Source organism: Aspergillus tubingensis (genome assembly GCF_013340325.1).
Source record: "Aspergillus tubingensis WU-2223L DNA, scaffold_7, whole genome shotgun sequence".
NCBI lineage: Eukaryota > Fungi > Ascomycota > Eurotiomycetes > Eurotiales > Aspergillaceae > Aspergillus > Aspergillus tubingensis.
The window spans coordinates 1,965,440-1,984,640 of record NW_023336281.1 but is presented as its reverse complement, the minus strand read 5'-3'; the positions used below and the strand labels follow the sequence as shown (position 1 = coordinate 1,984,640).

The following is a 19,201-nucleotide window of genomic DNA, read 5'->3' as shown; positions in this document are numbered from 1 at the left end:
GGGTTTTCCTTTCATTGTTTATTTACCTTTCTACATAATACCCCTCATCTGCTGGATTTGCATGTACGTTAAACGATTTCTCTGAGGCTTTGGTGTTGTGGTTAGTCCACGGTAATTAGATTCTATTATTATGATATATTGATGCCATATTATGTTGGACTCTAAGCAGTACCTTGATGAACTTTCATTCTCAGCTTCCGAAGACTCGTAAACATTATAGAATCTTTCGAAGACTCGAAACGCTACCATGCTATTCGCTATAATGGGACTCACGCCTATAGTAATAGTGCCACTACCGTAGGTAAATAACTATGACTTCTTCCCCAACACCCGCTTAGGATGTCTAGCCGGTCCCGAAGAAGCACCACTTCCACCACCCAACCTCACTCCAGCCCCATCATCAATATCCATCCTAGATCCCCCACCTCCCATCCCATCCCCTCCTTCAAGCCCATGCTCCCAATATCCATCATCATCATCAAACTCATCCGCCGCAAACTCCCTCTTATTCCCCCCAATCACCCCACCACCCCTACCACCCTGCTGCCACCCCCCGCCACCACCAACCTTCTTCTCCTCCATCTTAGCCCCCCACCCGGCCAGCGCCTTCTCAAACAACACCTCCTTCTCCCGCTCCTCCGCCCTCCGTCTCGCCGACTCCGTCTTAATCCGCAATATCTCGGCCTCAATATCCCCAATCACATCCCCACAGCGCGTCTCCCACGCCGTCAGAATACCGATCATCTTACCCAGCGACTCGGGCTTCACGTCCCGGAGCGGCGCCACGGAAGTGACGTTCACAGTGGGCGGGGTGGAAGCGGGCGATAGACGGGCGGTGATCAGCGAGGCGTAGATGGCTTTTGTGACGAGGGATTCGAGCTCCGAGGGTTGTGTGATGTTTAGGGCTGTCATGAGGGAGCTGTAGGTTAGCGGGGTGGTGGTTGTCGAGAGGGTGAGGAGGGAGAGGAGTCGGAGTTTGAGTGTTTGGGCGTCGTTGAGGGGGGGGAGGTTGGGTGTTGCTGTTTCGGTTTAGTTATTTGATACTTGTTTATTGAAGAAGGGGGGGGGGGGGGGGCTGGGTATTGGCGGAAGGCTTACATTGATAGTCTTGCCATGTGCCCCAGGCGAAGATCTCTAGGAGAGTCAGGTAGCTTGCATATTCGGCTGGGGTGTTCGGGTCCCGGAGGGATTGGATGGCTGGGGTGGTGAGGAGTTCGGCGAAGACGTAGGTGTTTGGGTTGGAGGTTGCGTTGGTGATTAGGTTTGTGATGAAGCGTGGGGAGGTCGCGCTGTTGGAGGTGGCGAGGTGAATGAATGGTTGGAGGGCTTCGAGGGCCCGGGTGTGTATTTGGTCCATTTTGTGGTGGTGGTTGTGAAGATGAGGGGGTGAGGTTGGGATGATTCGGTTGGTAAGGTGGATTGAGGTTATAGATGGGTATGTGTATCAGTATGCGGATTGTGGTGAGGAGTGTTCCATTAGTTATGGTACTGTGGAGGGATGAGAGTGGTGCTGATGTTGTTGATGGTGATAGTGATTAGTATGATGGTATGAGAGGAGCAATGATGTCTCCTCTGGTGTTTGCATTAGATGCAAACAATGATATTCAATTGTATGTTTGAATGGTGATCTTGTCTTCTAGAGTCAATGACATTGTCGGCTTCCGTTTCGGCTAATTACTCTGCTCATGATGGCTGTGATGGATTGATCCCCTAACTGCTAGCTATATTACAGTTGATTTGCTACAGACAAATCTGGTCATCAAGTCACTCATTCGGCTACTTTCCATATAATCGAAACGAAGCCGGTTCGGTGCCAAGTGTTTCACCCCCCAGACCCTTCAGTCCTTGTCTGAGTTTGATATCCCATGACAGCTGCTACTAGGATGGAGCATATAATAAGCATGATGCTTCTCATGTCGCAGCATCAGACCTGGTCATTTCCCTGGCAGTCTGGGCGACAGGTCTGGGTATATCCCTTTCATGGGTAGGGTTCATACCAGAGTCCGTGTGCAGGGCAGATAAGCAACCGTTAGATGGGTAGTACAGGCCAGATAGATAAGTGCTAGCGCATGCGTGGGTGGCTTATTGAGCTGGATCGGACAGCTCAGCTGATACTATGCGATCTTATTGACAATATTACTGCATAGTAGGTTTGACTCGCACATCCCGAAAAATTCATCCGAAAGGTGAACCATGAACACGGTACTGAGTACAATACCTACTAGGCTTCGACTACAGTAAGTATACTACGAGTGGTCCCCCGAGGGTAAGTAAGTGGTCCCAGCCTTCTAAATGCCCTGAAGCGGCAATGTTGCCCGATTTGGAGAAGAAATACTCACGTAAGTCCGCGGGGCGGCGGAGACAACCTGACGCCATCCACTGCGTATTTTTCTGTTAGCGCCATCGTTGCGGTGGGTTGGGATGCGCCTGGCATCATTCCTCCAGACTCGATCTAATCTTAGTCCGTGGTTGAATGGGATTCCCGCCGCCTGGAATGTCTTGGACCTCTTGGTTTTACCTGCTGTTTACCATTCTTTCTTTCCCATCCCACGCTCTTTGTGGGTGGCCTAAGATTAGGTTTCTTCCCGTGCAAAAACCCCCATTTCAGCTCCCGTACCATCCGTAGTGAAAGTAAGTAAGTAGTTCTTGTCTTAGTGTCCTTGATGTAATTAATTGCTGCATGTTTAAAAGGCTCGGCGTATCCTTTCCGTCGCATCCGGTCCGAATGTCTCTAAATCGAACGACCCTTGCGTGTTACTAGCATTTTCCTGCTTATTATTCCTTTCCCCTCCCTTCCTTTTATTATCTCCCCCGACCTCCTCGTCCCCCCTCTTCCTCCCAAACGAACGCATGCATTAACACACCACCGCGCGTCCCTACCGTCCTTGTCCGGCTTCTGCAGCAACTCGGCGCAACATGGCGGCCTCATCCTCCGCTCTGTTAAGCGCCGGCACCGATGGCGCTCCTTCCGACCGATCAGCAGCCCATATGGCGACCACAACAGTCAATGTCGAGGGAATGACATGCGGCGCTTGCACCTCCGCCGTCGAGGGCGCCTTCAAGGGGGTGGAGGGTGCTGGCGAGGTAACCGTCAGCTTGATGATGGGCCGGGCTGTAGTCCATCATGACCCAACCCTGCTTCCTGCGGAGAAAGTCGCCGAAATTATTGAGGACTGCGGCTTCGATGCAACGATCGTCTCTACGGATAGTGCGTCTATGCCGGCGGATGGTTCCCGCGGGGCCAGGGATAAAGTGTTTCAGCTGTCAACCACGACGTTGGCCGTCGAGGGCATGACATGCGGTGCTTGCACCTCCGCGGTGGAGGGAGGATTGAAGGATACACCTGGTGTGCATTCAGTCAATGTATCTCTGCTTTCCGAACGAGCTGTCGTGGAGCATGATCCATCTCTCATTACGCCCGACCAGATTGCAGAGATTATCGAGGACCGTGGGTTTGGCGCAAAGGTGCTGGAAACCGCAACGGAGGAGAGCGCTGTCCGCACCTCGGAGGATTTGTCGGGCTCTGCATCGGGGTTGATGGTCACGAAGGTGTCTATAGATGGTATGACGTGTGGTGCTTGTACGTCGAGTATACAGAATGCCTTCAGCGGGGTGGACGGTGTAGTGCAATTCAATATCAGCTTGCTAGCCGAGCGTGCGATTATCACTCACGATCCTACGACCCTTACCACGAAACAAATTGTCAGCATAATCGACGATGCCGGTTTCGACACTACCGTCCTTTCAACGGAAGCACAGGCACCTACATCCAAAGGCCTCGGCCGTGTCACTCTCAGCCTCCACGGCTTGCGCGACGCTGCCTCGGCCTCGGCCTTGGAAGAAACACTACATCAGAACCCCGGGATCTCGTCAGCGTCTGTAAATATGGCCAACTCTCAAATCACATTGTCATACGAGTCCTCCAAGATTGGTATTCGTTCGATCGTCGAAGCGATCGAAAAGGCCGGATACAATGCCCTCCTGTCGCAGTCCGATGATACCAATGCGCAGCTGGAATCGCTGTCCAAGACAAAGGAGGTCCGGGAATGGAAGCGCTCATTCCTATTCTCTGCTTCATTCGCAGTCCCCGTGTTCCTGATCAATATGCTACTGCCGATGTATCTTCCGGTCCTTGATTTCGGCCGTGTTAGACTATGTTCCGGTCTCTACCTTGGTGATGTTGCCTGTCTTCTGCTCACTATTCCGGTGCAATTTGGCATTGGAAAGCGGTTCTACGTAGCCAGTTACAAATCCTTGAAACATCGCTCACCAACCATGGACGTTCTCGTTATGCTTGGTACCTCTGCGGCATTCTTCTACAGTGTGTTTACCATGGTTGTTTCATTGCTTTCGATGAACGATATTCGCCCAAGTACGGTCTTCGATACCAGCACGATGCTTATAACCTTTATTACTCTCGGAAGATGGCTGGAGAATCGGGCCAAGGGCCAGACCTCTGCCGCTCTCTCCCGGCTCATGTCCCTTGCACCGTCAATGACTACTATTTACGACGACCCGATAGCGGCGGAGAAGCTCGCCGAGGAATGGGGAAATCCTGACGAAAAGCCCAAGGAGCACACATCCTCGGCCACCGAGGAGCGCGCAGGGCCAGGGCACCAGATAATCCCAACGGAGCTCATCGAGCTAGGGGATGTTGTGCTCCTACACCCTGGTGACAAAGTACCGGCTGATGGCGTTGTCATTCGCGGTGAAAGCTATGTCGATGAGAGTATGATTACTGGTGAAGCTTTGCCAATCCACAAGGCCAAGGGCAGTGTTGTCATCGCTGGCACGGTCAACGGCACTAGCTCCATGGACTTCAAGGTTACTCGAGCTGGCAAGGACACTCAGCTGAGCCAGATTGTCAAGTTGGTTCAGGATGCTCAAACTAGCCGGGCTCCGATCCAAAGAATGGCTGATGTTGTTGCGGGCTACTTCGTTCCAGCTATCATCAGTCTTGGTCTTGTCACATTCTTCGGCTGGATGTTCATGAGCCATATCCTACCTCACCCTCCGAAGATCTTCTTGTCTGAAAACAACGGAGGCAAGTTTATGGTCTGTCTCAAGCTTTGCATCTCGGTTATTGTCTTTGCCTGCCCCTGTGCTCTCGGTCTCAGCACTCCTACAGCTGTCATGGTCGGCACTGGAGTGGGTGCGCAGCAGGGTATCCTTGTCAAGGGTGGCGCTGTCCTCGAAGCTGCTACCAAGATCAACCACGTCGTGTTTGATAAGACTGGAACATTGACCACCGGCAAAATGAGTGTTGCTGAAGCCAAGATTGAGTCACATTGGTCATCTAACGACTGGCGCCGCAGACTCTGGTGGTTGATCGTCGGTCTTGCAGAAATGAGCAGCGAACACCCCATTGGCAGGGCCATCTTCTCCGCTGCTCAGTCTGAATCCGGCCATCCAGGAGATGGCCTGCCCGGCAGCTTGGGCGACCTCGAAGCTTGCGTCGGCAAGGGAATTTCCGCCTTGGTCGAGCCCACGTCCAGTGCAGAGCGCACCCGGTACCGTGTCCTGGTCGGAAACCTTGCTTTCCTGCGATCAAGGGACGTCCCCGTCCCTGAAACAGCTGAACCAGACGACTCCGACATCACCCCCAAGTCCAAGGTTCCTGCCGGTATCACCCAAATCCACGTCGCCATCGATGGCCAATACGCAGGGTCCATCTTGCTCCGGGACACCGTGAAGGTGACCGCACCAGCAGCCGTCGCCGCCCTCCACCGTATGGGAATCACAACCTCCCTTATCACCGGTGATGCCTACGCCACCGCCATCTCAATCGCCTCTGCAGTGGGGATCCCAACAGAGGCGGTCCACGCCTCTGTCTCTCCCTCCGACAAACAATCCATCGTCGCCTCGATGCAAGACTCAGGCGACCGCGTCGCCATGGTCGGCGACGGCATCAACGACTCTCCCGCCCTGGCCACCGCATCCGTAGGTATCGCCCTCGCCTCAGGCACCGACGTGGCCGTCGAAGCAGCAGACATCGTCCTCATGCGACCCGACGACCTCCTCTCTGTACCCGCAAGCCTCTCCCTTTCCCGCTCAGTCTTCAACCGCATCAAACTCAACCTCATGTGGGCCTGCCTCTACAACGTCATCGGTCTCCCCTTCGCAATGGGTCTCTTCCTCCCATTCGGATTCATGCTACCCCCGATGGCCGCCGGCGCCGCAATGGCTCTATCCAGCGTCTCCGTCGTGGTGAGCAGCCTTCTCCTCAAATTCTGGCGGAGACCAGGCTGGATGGATGCCGAAAAGCTACAAAAGGAGATCGATTCATCATCCAACGGCAGCTTCAACGCCTCCAAGAAGAGCTGGTGGGGAGCCACGCTATCAGTAACCGGATCCAGTTCCCACAGACGCTCGTCCTCGTCCTCCTGGGTCCGGGAATTCGTCTCTGATACTTGGTCAGCCGTGACGGGTAGAAAGAGGAGAGGCTCAAATGCTGATGAGGGGCTCTATGTTCCTCTTCAGACGGTCGAGCCGCCGGTTTGATCTTTTTCTATTTTCTTTTTCTTTTTCGGGTTTTGATAATGAATAATCTATCTGTTGGAGTTATTATATATCGATATCTCTATTGCATGATTGGTGTTTCAAGGATGTTATGACCTCCTAATGATGAATATATGCATGCTATCTATCTACTATATCTGTTGACTGGATTTTGTGTTCATGATGGATTGTGATGTGCTGTCGTTACGAATGTGCTACATACACAGTATATGAAACTCAATCGGATCAAGTTTGGATATAAATATTACATTCACGCTTTAGCAGTAGTCATACAAGCATACTCGCTGTAAGTTATACTAAGTAGTAGTAAGTAACTGATCAATAACGCCAAGGAAGCATGGCAGGTTCATGACAACTACAGTCAAAGTCTAGTCATCATTCATGATTTAACAATGTAAGCTAGCTAGCAGGCAGAGTCCCAAAAAAGAAATGTACTGCGCGACAAGACAACGCACGACACGCTAATAGATTATGAATATCATATCATACGACGTCCCAAAAGCTACGCCTGCTGTTGCTGTTGCTGCTGCTGCTGCTCTTTATCCGCCGTCTCAGATACTGAAGCGTTCTCCTCCGGTGCTTTGGCATCGTCTAGAGAAATATCTCCATCTCCATCTGCTGTCGGCTTAGCACCACCTTCTTCTCCATCCTGACTAGTAGTCTGCTGCTGTTCTTGTTGCTGCTGTCCTTGCTCTTGCTCCTCCTGCTGCGGCTGCGGCTGGGAAGTCTCCTGTCCTGCAGCCTGCAGTCCTGGCGCCTCCTCCCCTCCACTCGAGAGATCCATCTCCACGCCCCTACCATCCTGTAACCCTAGATCTTCCACTCCGACTACAGAGGGACCTCTGGCATGCGGAATATCCTCCAATGTCTCAGCCGACGGAGCTTCACTCGTGCCTTCATTTCCATTTGTGTCCGCCGTCACTACCGTCGCCGTCTCGGTAGTAGTAACAGATCCCAGCTGCTGATGTCCTTGCTCAGTGACAGTGCTCTCCACTACCTGGGTAGTGAACCCAGTATCCCCCATAAGCGCACCGCTTTCACTCTCATGCTCCGGCGACGAGGGATCATTACTCAACCACGGGATCGGCGTGAGAAGTGCTCCGCCTAGAGACTCATCGCTGCCGAGTGTATGGTCCGGGAATAGGAGGCCGGTATCGGCGCCGTTGATGATCGCGCCGTTGGGCTGGGGAGCAGCGCCATGGTGTGTCGAGTGGAGAGGGAAGATTTCCGCGCTGCTAGTGACGCAGACGACGCGGTCGACGGCGCGAAGGTATGCGGGAAGAGTGCGGTAGTGGGCCGTAGGACGAACGATGAGTTCTGCGAGACGTTGGATAGTGTGTGGTGGTTTTGAGGCGAAGAGGGATCGCAAGGTGGATTTGATGGAGTTTAGGTGGTGTTGGAGGGGTTCGGGGAGAGAGGAGCCCTGCGAGGACTGGGGTTGGGAGTCGGGGATACGCTCAGTTGTGGTGGATTGCTGCGATGATGGTTCGGGCTGGGTGGAGGTTTGGAGGGTTGTAGATGGCGTGGTTGTGGGGACGGTGGGATTGGCAGACTGCTGTTGAAGGTCGGGGGGGATCCGCGGCATTGGGAAGACGCTGTATATGATCTGGATGCAAGGCTCATTAGTTGTTGATTGGTTTGGTGGGTAGTAGGGGGTTGCGCACATATTCCAATCGTTCAAGCAGGGGTTCGACCATGCTGGGCCATTTCTCACTGGAGGAAACGGGGCATGTCAGCTCCGATTGTACTGTTGATGCTTGGTTGGGGCGCGAGTTGACATACTAGTCCATCGTGCCGCCATTGGCGACTGTCTCGAGGCTTTCTTCGTCTGCGATTGCATGTTGAGTTAGCTGGCTGGAGCTTGAAGCGGTGTCTGACAAGCTCATTGTGGAATGAAAGCAAACGGCGCAGGTCACGATAGGCACGAAAGCAGCATTGCAGTTCAGTTCCAGTAGTGACAGTAGGTTCAGACTTACCCAGCGACATGATCCAGCACTTCTGCGCCCAGCGAAGTGAAATGCGACAAGGCCAATAGGGGATGTGCAGAGGAAGAGCAGCAAATGACGGGCGGAATTGACATGGCTCGATCTGGACACGCGGGGACGGCGTCTCCCCCGGCAACCGCAGGCTCTGATTGGGCCCGCCAGCCGCTTATCACTGGTGCACGTGATGGTTATCGGGCGGATTTTTTGCTCCGCCGTGGAGGGGCTGCTTTTCTCTTCCCCAGATCTCCCCCCTCTGCTTGGTGCGTGCTGGTGCCTGTCCATCTCCTTTTTTTTTTAATACCCTCCCTATTCTTTTATATCCCCCTTAATCTCAATATGTGGAACTCCCGCAAGGTGGGAATCCTCGGTGGAGGCCAATTGGGCCGTATGCTGGTCGAATCGGCCAACCGCCTCAATATCCAGTGCAACGTTCTTGATGCGGAGAACTCCCCGGCTAAGCAGATTAGCTCCCACGATGACCATGTCACCGGCTCCTTCAAGGAGCGCGAAGCCGTCCGCGAATTGGCCAAGTCCTGCGACGTCGTGACTGCTGAGATTGAGCACGTCGATACCTATGCCCTGGAGGAGATCGCCTCGCAGGTCCGCATCGAGCCCAGTTGGCAGGCCATCCGCACCATCCAGAACAAGTACAACCAGAAGGAACACCTCCGCAAATATGGCATCCCCATGGCTGAGCACCGCGAGCTCGCTGAGAATACCCCCGAGGCATTGGCCAAGGTTGGCGAGGAGCTTGGCTACCCCTTGATGTTGAAGTCGAAGACCATGGCCTACGATGGACGTGGTGAGTCACCCGTAACCCAATTGCTGTTCTACTATCTACCACCAACCACCACTAACACAATTCCTAATTTACCAGGAAACTTCCACGTGCGCGGTGCACACGATATCCCCGAAGCCCTCGAGTTCCTCAAGGGCCGTCCTCTGTATGCCGAGAAATGGGCCTACTTCAAGATGGTATGTCCCACCCCCCACCTCCACACCGAATGACCCACCACCACCATCTAACACCCCATACCATAGGAACTCGCCGTCATGGTCGTGAAGACCAAGGATGAAGTCCTCTCCTACCCCACCGTTGAAACCGTCCAAGAAGACTCCATCTGCAAGCTCGTCTTCGCCCCCGCCCGCAACGTCTCCGACGCCATCAACCGCAAAGCGCAAGAACTGGCCCGGAAAGCCGTGTCCGCCTTTGAAGGCAAGGGTGTCTTCGGCGTGGAGATGTTCCTCCTGGAAGACGACAGCCTTCTCCTCTGTGAGATCGCCAGCCGTATCCACAACTCGGGCCACTACACCATCGAGGGCTGCCCCATGTCTCAATTCGAAGCCCACATCCGCGCCATCCTTGACCTCCCCATCCCCCCTCAGAGTCTCCAAATCCGCCAACCCTCCATCATGCTGAACATCATCGGCGGCTCCGCCCCGGACACCCACCTCAAGGCCGCCGAAGCGGCCCTCTCCATCCCCAACGCCAGCATCCACCTCTACAGCAAGGGCGCCGCCAAACCCGGCCGCAAGATGGGTCACGTCACCGTCACCGCCCCGACCATGCACGAAGCCGAATCCCACATCCAGCCTCTCATCGACGTCGTCGACGACATCCGCTCTCAGCGCAGCGACGTTCGCTCCAAGCCCCAGAAGTCCGGCGTCTCCAAGCCCGCCCCCTCCGTCGCCGTCATCATGGGCTCCGACAGTGACCTCAAGACCCTGGTGCCCGGTCTCAAGCTCCTGCGCGACTACTTCGGCGTTGAGCCCGACGTGGAAATCACTTCCGCTCATCGCACCCCCACCTACATGGCCGAGTACTCTGCCAATGCCGCCGCCCGTGGCATCAAGGTCATCATTGCTGCCGCTGGCGGTGCCGCTCACCTTCCCGGTATGTCGGCCGCTCATACCGCGCTGCCGGTGATCGGTGTCCCGGTTAAGGGTAGCTCTTTGGACGGAGTCGATAGTTTGTACAGCATTGTGCAGATGCCTAGAGGTGAGTCTTTACCTTCCTTTCCCTTTCCTCTCCCCTTCCCCATCCGCTATCTTTCACATGTAATATTGCTGCATGTATGCATGCATACATGCACGTACTATGACAGTTACACACATTCTCTCCTGCACATCATAAAAACCAGGTTACATTACATCCAAGCTGACAACATGTTTTCATCTAACAGGTGTCCCCGTCGCCACCGTCGGCATCAACAACAGCATCAATGCTGCCCTCCTGGCCGCCCGTATTCTCGGTGCTTTCGACCCGGCTATCCAGCGCAAGGTTGAGGCGTATGCGGAGAGCGCTCGCGCTGAGAACATGGAGCTGAAGGGTACTAAGCTGCGCGAGCTTGGTTGGGAAAAGTACTTTGAGCAAATGTAATGGATGTTATGAATGAATGGGTCAAGTTATTAAAAATGGGTTGAAAGTATATAGAGTTTAGAAGCAAGTTTTAAATACAAGGGGTAATGATTCGGTTTTCCTGAAGATAATGCTTCATGCTTGCTTGTGTCATTGTAATGGGCAAGGCTCATACTTATTACTTGTACATTATACAGCTATTATCTATCACAGCTGTTGTAAATCATGTTCACACATATCGCAGGATATCACAATGAATTAATCATTAACTACTAACACACTTGTGCTGATAAGTAAAGCATTAAGTTCGTGTAACAAATGAAAAAGACAAGTTGACAACGTCACAAGGTATCAAAAACAGTACAGGCAGAATAAAACAATGACAAAAGAGATATCTGGCTGCGTGTATGAGCATGTTGAACCCTACAGTCCCTCCACACAATTGACCTAAGCAGTTTGAGGGTTGAAGGCCGTTTCGACGCCTGGAACCGTGGTGCGAGTACCACCGCCAACGTTTCCGTCACTGAACGCTTGGTTGACTTCATCGGAGAATTTCTGGGACGCGGCCGCATGGTCATATGTCTTGGAGTGTCCATTGGTATGGCCATTAGTATGTCCATTGGTCCCGGAAATAGCGTGCTTGCCATTGGTCACTCGACCATCCATAGGCTGCGCACCTCCGTTGGTCACTTTCTCATTCTGGGTGATAGCGGTAGTCCCATTGGTGACACCTCCATTGGTCTGGTTAACATTCGTGACTCTGCCGTTTGTGGCGCCTCCATTGGTCACTCCACTAACACCACCCTTTTCGGCAGGTGATTCCCGTTTGCGAGAAATGTCACCCGCCTTAGGAATATCAGAAGATTCCGAGGCGCTGCCAATGCTGAAGATGGGAGATTCCCAGCGTTCACCCTTCATCGCAAGTTCCTTGTACTCAGTGGCCTTGGTACTGATGCCGCCAGGAAGCTTGATCTCGGGGAAGAGGGAATCATGCAGAGTTGTAGCTGTCTGCACCTTAGTGTCTCGTTTGGCAATCTCTTGCGCCTTCCGCTTCTTGTCCTCATTTCTGGCACGGAAAGCATCAAGATAGCGGGAGTAGATGTTGGGCGCGTTTGCGGGATCCTGGCTACTAGCCTCCTGTGCCTTCTTTGCCTCACTGTGGATTTCGTAGGCAAAGGCATCTCCCTTGGCGAAAGCGTCCCGAATCTGCTGCTCGAGTACCTTTTCCAGGGTTGGACGGACGACCCGGAACAACAATGGCTTGAAGACCGTGAATAGAGTCTTGTGCTTTGACTTCTTCAACTTGACGTTGAGGGAGTCAATCTTAACAGTCACCTTGTCCAATTTGATGAAGTTCTGCCGGTCTTCCTTCTGAGCAGTGGAGGCTGCAATCTTGAATCCAAAGCCTTCGCCACCCAAGAAGATGTCCATGATACCCGTGTCCGTGATAGCAGGGAAACCCTGCTTTCTGTTGACATAGTAGCTCACATCTGGAGGAAGTAGTGTCAGTAAGAGTTTCAGATCGAACGACGACAACTAAGGATAACAAACTTACCTCGAAGATCGGCTTGAATTCCGGACACCGAAATCATAATCTTTGAGCACATCATCAGTATTATTTCCCTGAACAATCTCGACAGGGAGTCAACCAACCTTGTTGTCCCTCTTGCTGCTGATCTTCTTGCGTCCCCACCGGAAGTAGTTGTCGCTGCCAAATTCCACGACGTTCGGCATCAAGTTATCGCTCTCAATGACGAGGTTTTCCACAACCTTTCAGAGCGTTAGCCACGAACTCAACATAAGACAACTCAGGTATACTTACGACATCGGCCGCGGGATCAGACACTTCGATACGAGGAACGGGGACATAGCGAACATTTTCGAGAACTTCAGGTAGGATAACATCCCTAATGTCCTTGACGAGATGCTTCTTGAAGGCCATGTTGCCGCTGTTGTCGCGTCCGAGGTCATCGAAGAGCTTCTGCATCGCATCTCCAAACGCCTTGTTTTGAGGGTCCTGGTTGAACTGATCGCCAAGGAACTTAAGCTCATCAAGAATGCGATCGGTATGGTCCCTGTAGCGCTCACGCAGGAGGTAACGGCCATGGTCAGTGAGTTGGTCCCACTGGCGATTGCAATCATCATCCATAATATAGCCTTGCTCGGTTAGGGTTTTCCTGTGAAATGATTAGCACACCGCCTAGGTTCCTTTTGCACTCATATACTCACCGGATGAAGGTGTCCATGTTTCTGAACCATCCTTTCAGCTCAGGGTCCCTGTCTGCATCTCGGTAGATGTTGTCCAGTGAGTCGAATAGATTGTCCAGGGACGTGTGGTTGGCAAAACGTTCAATCAATGTCTGGTCAGAGGGGGTTAGTGACTGCTTATTCGACAAGACTGACTGACGTACCCGAAGATTGGCCTCCATTCGCTGGATTTTATCGCCGCTTCGGAAGCCTTGGACTGAACCAGCACCCTGCTGGGACAAGTTTCGTCCGTGGGAACCATACTTTTCAGCCATCGAAAGAAGGGTTCGGATTGCCTGTTGGTCTGTTTCAGTCAGTCGACCGTCTATGGGCCCATGTCGTTGAAGGATAACTTACAATCAGAATGGCCTTGAATCTCAATGACCATCTTCTTCAAGCGCCAAATAGTCTGATCCCGTCGTTCTTGGGGCACCTTTTCTGACAGGTAGCTCTTGGTCCGGTCCTTGTATTCACGAGTACGGCCCTTTGCCTCTTCGGGGACATTCTCCGAAATCTTGTCCTGGGCTCTACCTGCACCTGCAGCAAGACCAGCGCGCGCGTCGACATCAGAGACGGATGAAGGTTCTTGGCCACCGGTGGCAGCCTGAGCTGCAGTACCAGCGACTTCCTGCTTACCCTCCTGTTGATATGTGAGTCAATTGGTACGGCAATATTGACTCAGAAAAACTCACGTCCTTGTTTCTCTTAAAGCGAGACTTGAATGTTTCCTTGTGCTTGGAGAAATCAGGCTGCTCGTGCCACACATTCTCTTCAGCTGGCTCATCAATTTGGGAAAGTTGTTCCTCTGATGGCCTCAGCTTGTTTGCGGCCTTCTGGGAGACGTCGCCAGCCATATCACGTGCCAGCGTCATGGCATCGTTTACTGGACGATATTGTCAGACTCCATGTTCCCGGTCAAGATGCAAGTCAACTTACATAGCTTTCGGAATTCTCCGTTCGTGATCAGGAGCCGTCCAAGGGTCTTGAGACCCTCCAAGGCTTCCTGACCGTCTTGCTGGGCCGCATCCTTCGTCACAGGCACACCTGGCTTCTCTGTATCCCCGGAGGAGACAGTCTGTGCCTCCCACAGGAACTCCTGCAAGAGCTGACCCTCATTCTTGCTCAGCATAAGCTTCTTGGCATGTTCGATAACGTTACGGAGATCCTGGACGAGGGCCTGGCCTTCACCAGACAGCTCCTGGGACGGTGACGAGAGAGCCTTAGATTTGAGAGCACTGTTCAGGGCAACATCGCATTGTTTGTTCTATGATGAATGATACCATTGTCAGCAGGCAGCACAGAAAATGATAAATGAGTCATTGCACTCACCGATGGAAGCTTGCCATTCTTGAAGGCTACATGGCTCTGTTAGCACAAGATATACTGATACATGATCAATTGTATTAATTTACCTTGATAGATTCCATAGAGCTGCAGCTTCTGGTTGATATCCTGGAGGGAGATTCGGGTTAGCGTCCTTACCTCCAGCTTTCGAGAAGAGTGAGAGGGTATCATACCTGTTCCTTCTGCTTGGTGTTCAGCGGATGATTGACTGCTTTGGACGACATTGCGGCAAGATGACCAGATTGACTGGCTAGAATTGACGTCTACGAGGCTCGAAAGCCAAGCAAGAAAGTTTTCTTGTTTTAAGTATATGTATGTGGGAGAAAGTCGGCAGTCGCAAGGGGGACCACTGGCCAGCAGGTTCGGGGCGTCTGGCCAAGATCCGGGGTTAGGTATCTGGGAAGACAGACAGAACAGAGATCAAACAAGGTAAGATAAAGTGCACGACAAGACGATAAGCAGACGACAAGGCTGATCTTCACTTTGAGACTGCAAACAAGGGATAAAAAAAGAGTCGCGTCGCTGGGTATCTCCGGAATGAAGGACGCCGAGGACGGATGGGGTATTAGGTTGACAAGGGTAGTAAGTGTAGTAGTAGTGTAACTAGTAGTAGGAAGGGGGGGGGAGGAAGAATGTACGCCGAAAGAAATCGTGGTATCAATTAAAACGACGAGTGGATCAAGGGAAGGGAAAAACTACTACTACGACGAAGAAGTTTTCTACGGATTTAAATACAACTGGACGCATGCAGCGAAAGGGCAGGAGCGTAATGGCACGGGTGGTGCCTGCCAGTTTGGGCCAGCGCACCTGCTTGACGTCATGGTGTCGTTGGTGACGAACAGAACAGGCAAAGGTGAAGTCCGGGTTTGTGTCTGGTTCCTGAGAAAAAGATTTAGTCGAGATAAACAGCAGCATAGGGTGTGGAAAGAAAGGAGGATTGAGTTTGTACGACGATGAGATCATCATCGCGCCGAGCGATGAAGTCAAGGGCGGACGCGCCAGCTCAAAGATCTGGCCCGCCATCCATTCACGATCGGCGCTACGAGCCTGGATGTTGCGCGGATCATCCCTACGACTCCCTACTTTGACCCTTCTGGCGAGTCGTCGGGCTGAGCCAGCTGTAGTGTTCTTAGCTAATGGATTCATTCAAGAGTTTACTGAAGTCGCTTGCTTGCTTGCTTGTATGCATGCACGCGCGAGAGAGAAAAAGCAATGGGACTCGAGAGCCATGGAATCGTTTCAACCGGAACATGTGATCCATCCACGTCAGGAGAATTGGTGCTACTTACTTACTCCGTACCTATAGATAGATAGATCATCCCATCCCCAAGTGTGCTGGTAGCTTAACTTTGAATAGGCGCTCAACAGGTTGATCCCATCAACAATAGCATACCCGAAATCTAATTGATAAAAGACAAAAAAAGAAAGAAAGAAAGCGGGTCCCTTTCCCCATGGCCTGATATCAAAGAAAACATTCTTTTCCTTTCAAGAAAAAAAAAAAAAAAGTAACGCGGAAATACATTTTACTCATCAACAGCCGTGGTGGAAAAAGCAAGCTTAAGCTTCTTCTGCCTTATGGGGGTGACTGTGGACTTGTGTGGGTATTTGCCCACCCTCCATTGCGACTTAGTGCAAAGTGCAAAGGACTACTAGTACTTCCCTGGTAAAAGTAATTAACTACTTTGCTGCTACAGAGTACTACACTGCTTTTGGTAGGGAAAAGCAGTGTAAAAAGATCGACTGATTGACTGTCCGCGACGCATCACTGTGACGTCACGAGTAGTCTTTCTCTTCTCGCTTCTGTCTCTCTGCCCCTTCGAATATCTACTCTGCTCTGTTTGTATCGATGTATTCATTCACTTCGCTGCTATGATATGAGTGTGGTGCCTGGTGCTAAATTTGGGAACAAGTTTCCATGGTGAAAAAGGGACGGGTTTCCAAGAAGGCTCGAGAAGTAAGGGAGGGCTCCAAAGAAAATCTCAGTATGTCAAGCGTGTACTTAACGCGTGTCTTTTGGCCCATTTAGTCTTTCTTTTCCTCTCCTACTACTCCGGATCTACGGAGTATATTGTAACTAGCTCGCTAGCTGTACTACCGTAAGCTTATAAGTGTGGTCAACTGGCTCCGATCTTCACCAGCCACACTGTCTCTGGGTCTTCTCCAATTAACGATTGGCCGGTAGATCAATGGGTGGGCGCCAGCATCGCTTACGATCAAATCCCGAGCTACCTACACTGAGTACGGAGGTTGATGTTCCCGTGCATTTTCTCGAATGCTTTTGGGGGAAGGAAAGCGGAGAGATGCTAGCCCACATGGCCCGATGCGATCGGCCTTTGGGTGTGGATGCTCGCATCCCTTGCAGCACTTATCCGCAACCGGGAGACTCTCGTAGGGCCCCAAGTTCTCCCTGCTAACGACGGTCATTCAAGTACATGCAATCTCTGAAGGCATTCCACAGAGTAAGAGATGAAGGAAAAAGGAAATTAAGATACAATACACATAGAGGGTAAGGTCACTTTTTCTCCGCGTACTATCGTTATCCGACATCACCTCGCTCACATATGACATGTGCAACCTGAAAAGAAATAAGAAAATCATACAATATTACCAAAACACAAGGGCATAGAATAAGGCATTATTGGAGATTTATGAAGCAGACATCCCTTTGCCTTGGCCCTCGCCGAGGGCCAGTTTATCCAATGTCAAAAGCCTAGGTATCCTGTTCCTGCAGGCACCATCGTAGAGTAGCCAGCCATATAGGCTGTAGAACCCGCCAGGTATGGGTTCGATGCATGTAGAAGACGGCTCCGAGCGGGTTCGGACATTTGCTGGAATTCTCCAAATATACCGGTCGCTCCCCACTTGCTTGCACCATATTGGAGGAGATTGTTGATCTGCAAAAGACATTCCGAAGCGCGTGCGTAAAAGCTCATACAATCTTCACCACTCAGAATCAGCTGTTCCGGAGTCTCCGGAGGAATGGAGGGTAATGCGGGTATCGACGGGTCCAAGAGAAGGTCCTCGTTTTCTGTTACATCTCGTATGAATCGTCGACCAACTTGATACGTCCTCTGGATATCCAGGAAGGTCATCAAAGGCAACCAGGTAGGGTTCTTCAGCACCTCATAGAGTTCGTTAATGTACTGCATGCAGCAATGGAACAGAACAATCTTGCTGTAATCACATAGTGCGGTCTGTTCGTCGCCGGCAGAAAGAATCACGACGATCGTGTATGATAGCTCCAACCGGTACAGGATAGGGAAGTGGTTTGGTACATTACTCGGGATTTTACCAAACCACTCATATGCTTTTGAGCAGAGACCCCACGTCGAGGCTGGAGCTTGAAGAGAAGTCTCGTGTTCATGGAAATATTTTCTCTGGTAGCCCTCCGACAGTATCTGGCGGATTCTGACAATGTGCCACGCAGGCTCCGAGCTCCGTAAAAATATATGGCTCTTCTCGGTTAGCGAAGCCCCTAAGGATGTGGCAGAAGACGGCAAAGCAACATCGACGGACTCGTCTGAGAACGAGAAGGTTCTTTCAAAGGCAGTGCTTATTCCTCTTCGGAAGTGAGATTGAGTTCCTTCGTTAGCTCAAGTATCTAGTACGGGTCTGGTATCATTCAACATACCTGTCCAAGCAGTAAACACAATGGAAGACACGGCGACGCAGGTCCAACTGCTCTGAGGCTGACTGAACATCCAAAGGCGGGTCCTGGTGTAGGCCTAGGTCGACTGCTACTCTAACAGCCATCCCTACCAGGTACCAGCTGCGAAAGTGTTGGGGGTCGAATAAGGAATATTGGGCAAGCAGTAGGATTGACTGGATACCAGCTATAGTACCGGGGCGGATGACGTCCTCGGCTTGATTCATTGCCATTGAAACATGAGATAACGCTCTGCGATGACTGGTATCACCGATCTTGAGGGAGAGAGACGCAGACGCAGTGGCTAAGACCATATGCAAGATCCACTTGTCAAAAGGCTTGGCAAAGCGCCCCCCAGCTTGGTAGACCGCATCTACAGAGGTCCAGAAGCTCGTTTCGACGAAGAATGGAAGCTGTATGTAGATGTTGTCGAAATAATGTTGTAGTAAGTTCAGTATTTCATTGCGCGGCGGTAATGACTGCGCCGGTAGTCTTGGTATCGACTCGGCTTGTGACAGGGACAGAAGAAGGTTGGCGAAAGAAGTATTCGAAGTAATCCCATGGAAGTCTCTCGAAGTCGCATTGACGGACCTGATCAATGTCAGTCCCAGAAACATCAAGCTAATCTCAGCGACCACTCACAAGAAGCCAAAATCACCCACGAGGTCATCGATGTCAGTGACTTCTTTGCCACCTTCCTGTGCGACAGCACCTGCTGAAGAAATAGATGTGATTGAACTCTGATGGGCGACACCCCTTTCATCCACAGATAATGATGATTTCAGGCGACGAAGATCTGCAATTTTCTTTTCCAGTCTTTCGCAGTAACCCTCCAAAGAGGCGACATAGCTCCTTTCCTTTCCTCTGGCAAATTCGTCACTTGCGCCAGAGCAGGTGCTCGCTTTACCAACCCTTTCGCATGCGGAGCAGGCCGGAAGCTTCCCGTCACATTTGATTTTGGCCGTTCGACATCTTGAGCAAGCAGCCACAGGTCGACTGACTTTGAGGAGCGGTCTGTCCAAGAATGAGGTACCCGACATGCTAATTATACATATTCCCTATATCGTACTAGAGAGGGAATGAATTATTCACCAGTCGAAA

The 19,201-nt window shown here is 51.7% G+C and overlaps 6 protein-coding genes across 6 annotated transcripts; 2 read left to right on the top strand and 4 right to left on the bottom strand.

Moving 5' to 3' along the window:
- Positions 1-309: 309 nt before the first annotated feature.
- On the bottom strand, positions 310-1,357 carry AtWU_05627 (COP9 signalosome subunit 7; the record flags this gene model as incomplete). Its single annotated transcript, XM_035500737.1, has 2 exons — positions 310-1,019; positions 1,099-1,357. The coding sequence occupies 2 exons, from the start codon at positions 1,355-1,357 to the stop codon at positions 310-312; spliced, it is 969 nt and encodes a 322-aa protein (XP_035356630.1).
- A 1,559-nt stretch (positions 1,358-2,916) lies between these two features.
- On the top strand, positions 2,917-6,501 carry ctpA (Cu(2+)-transporting P-type ATPase CCC2; the record flags this gene model as incomplete). Its single annotated transcript, XM_035500736.1, has 1 exon — positions 2,917-6,501. The coding sequence occupies one exon, from the start codon at positions 2,917-2,919 to the stop codon at positions 6,499-6,501; it is 3,585 nt and encodes a 1,194-aa protein (XP_035356629.1).
- Positions 6,502-7,021: 520 nt separating this feature from the next.
- AtWU_05625 (uncharacterized protein) lies at positions 7,022-8,505 on the bottom strand (the record flags this gene model as incomplete). Its single annotated transcript, XM_035500735.1, has 4 exons — positions 7,022-8,125; positions 8,184-8,232; positions 8,302-8,347; positions 8,496-8,505. 4 exons carry the CDS (start codon positions 8,503-8,505, stop codon positions 7,022-7,024), a joined length of 1,209 nt encoding a protein of 402 aa, XP_035356628.1.
- Positions 8,506-8,840: 335 nt separating this feature from the next.
- AtWU_05624 (phosphoribosylaminoimidazole carboxylase ADE2) lies at positions 8,841-10,884 on the top strand (the record flags this gene model as incomplete). Its single annotated transcript, XM_035500734.1, has 4 exons — positions 8,841-9,306; positions 9,382-9,479; positions 9,546-10,503; positions 10,688-10,884. 4 exons carry the CDS (start codon positions 8,841-8,843, stop codon positions 10,882-10,884), a joined length of 1,719 nt encoding a protein of 572 aa, XP_035356627.1.
- A 426-nt stretch (positions 10,885-11,310) lies between these two features.
- On the bottom strand, positions 11,311-14,678 carry AtWU_05623 (uncharacterized protein; the record flags this gene model as incomplete). The annotated part of the gene is made up of 12 exons (XM_035500733.1): positions 11,311-12,353; positions 12,419-12,458; positions 12,517-12,633; positions 12,686-13,040; positions 13,093-13,223; positions 13,275-13,414; positions 13,468-13,750; positions 13,803-13,993; positions 14,047-14,374; positions 14,440-14,465; positions 14,523-14,562; positions 14,628-14,678. 12 exons carry the CDS (start codon positions 14,676-14,678, stop codon positions 11,311-11,313), a joined length of 2,745 nt encoding a protein of 914 aa, XP_035356626.1.
- Positions 14,679-17,156: 2,478 nt separating this feature from the next.
- AtWU_05622 (Zn(II)2Cys6 transcription factor) lies at positions 17,157-19,140 on the bottom strand (the record flags this gene model as incomplete). Its single annotated transcript, XM_035500732.1, has 3 exons — positions 17,157-18,015; positions 18,086-18,691; positions 18,743-19,140. The coding sequence occupies 3 exons, from the start codon at positions 19,138-19,140 to the stop codon at positions 17,157-17,159; spliced, it is 1,863 nt and encodes a 620-aa protein (XP_035356625.1).
- Between the last annotated feature and the right edge of the window lie 61 nt (positions 19,141-19,201).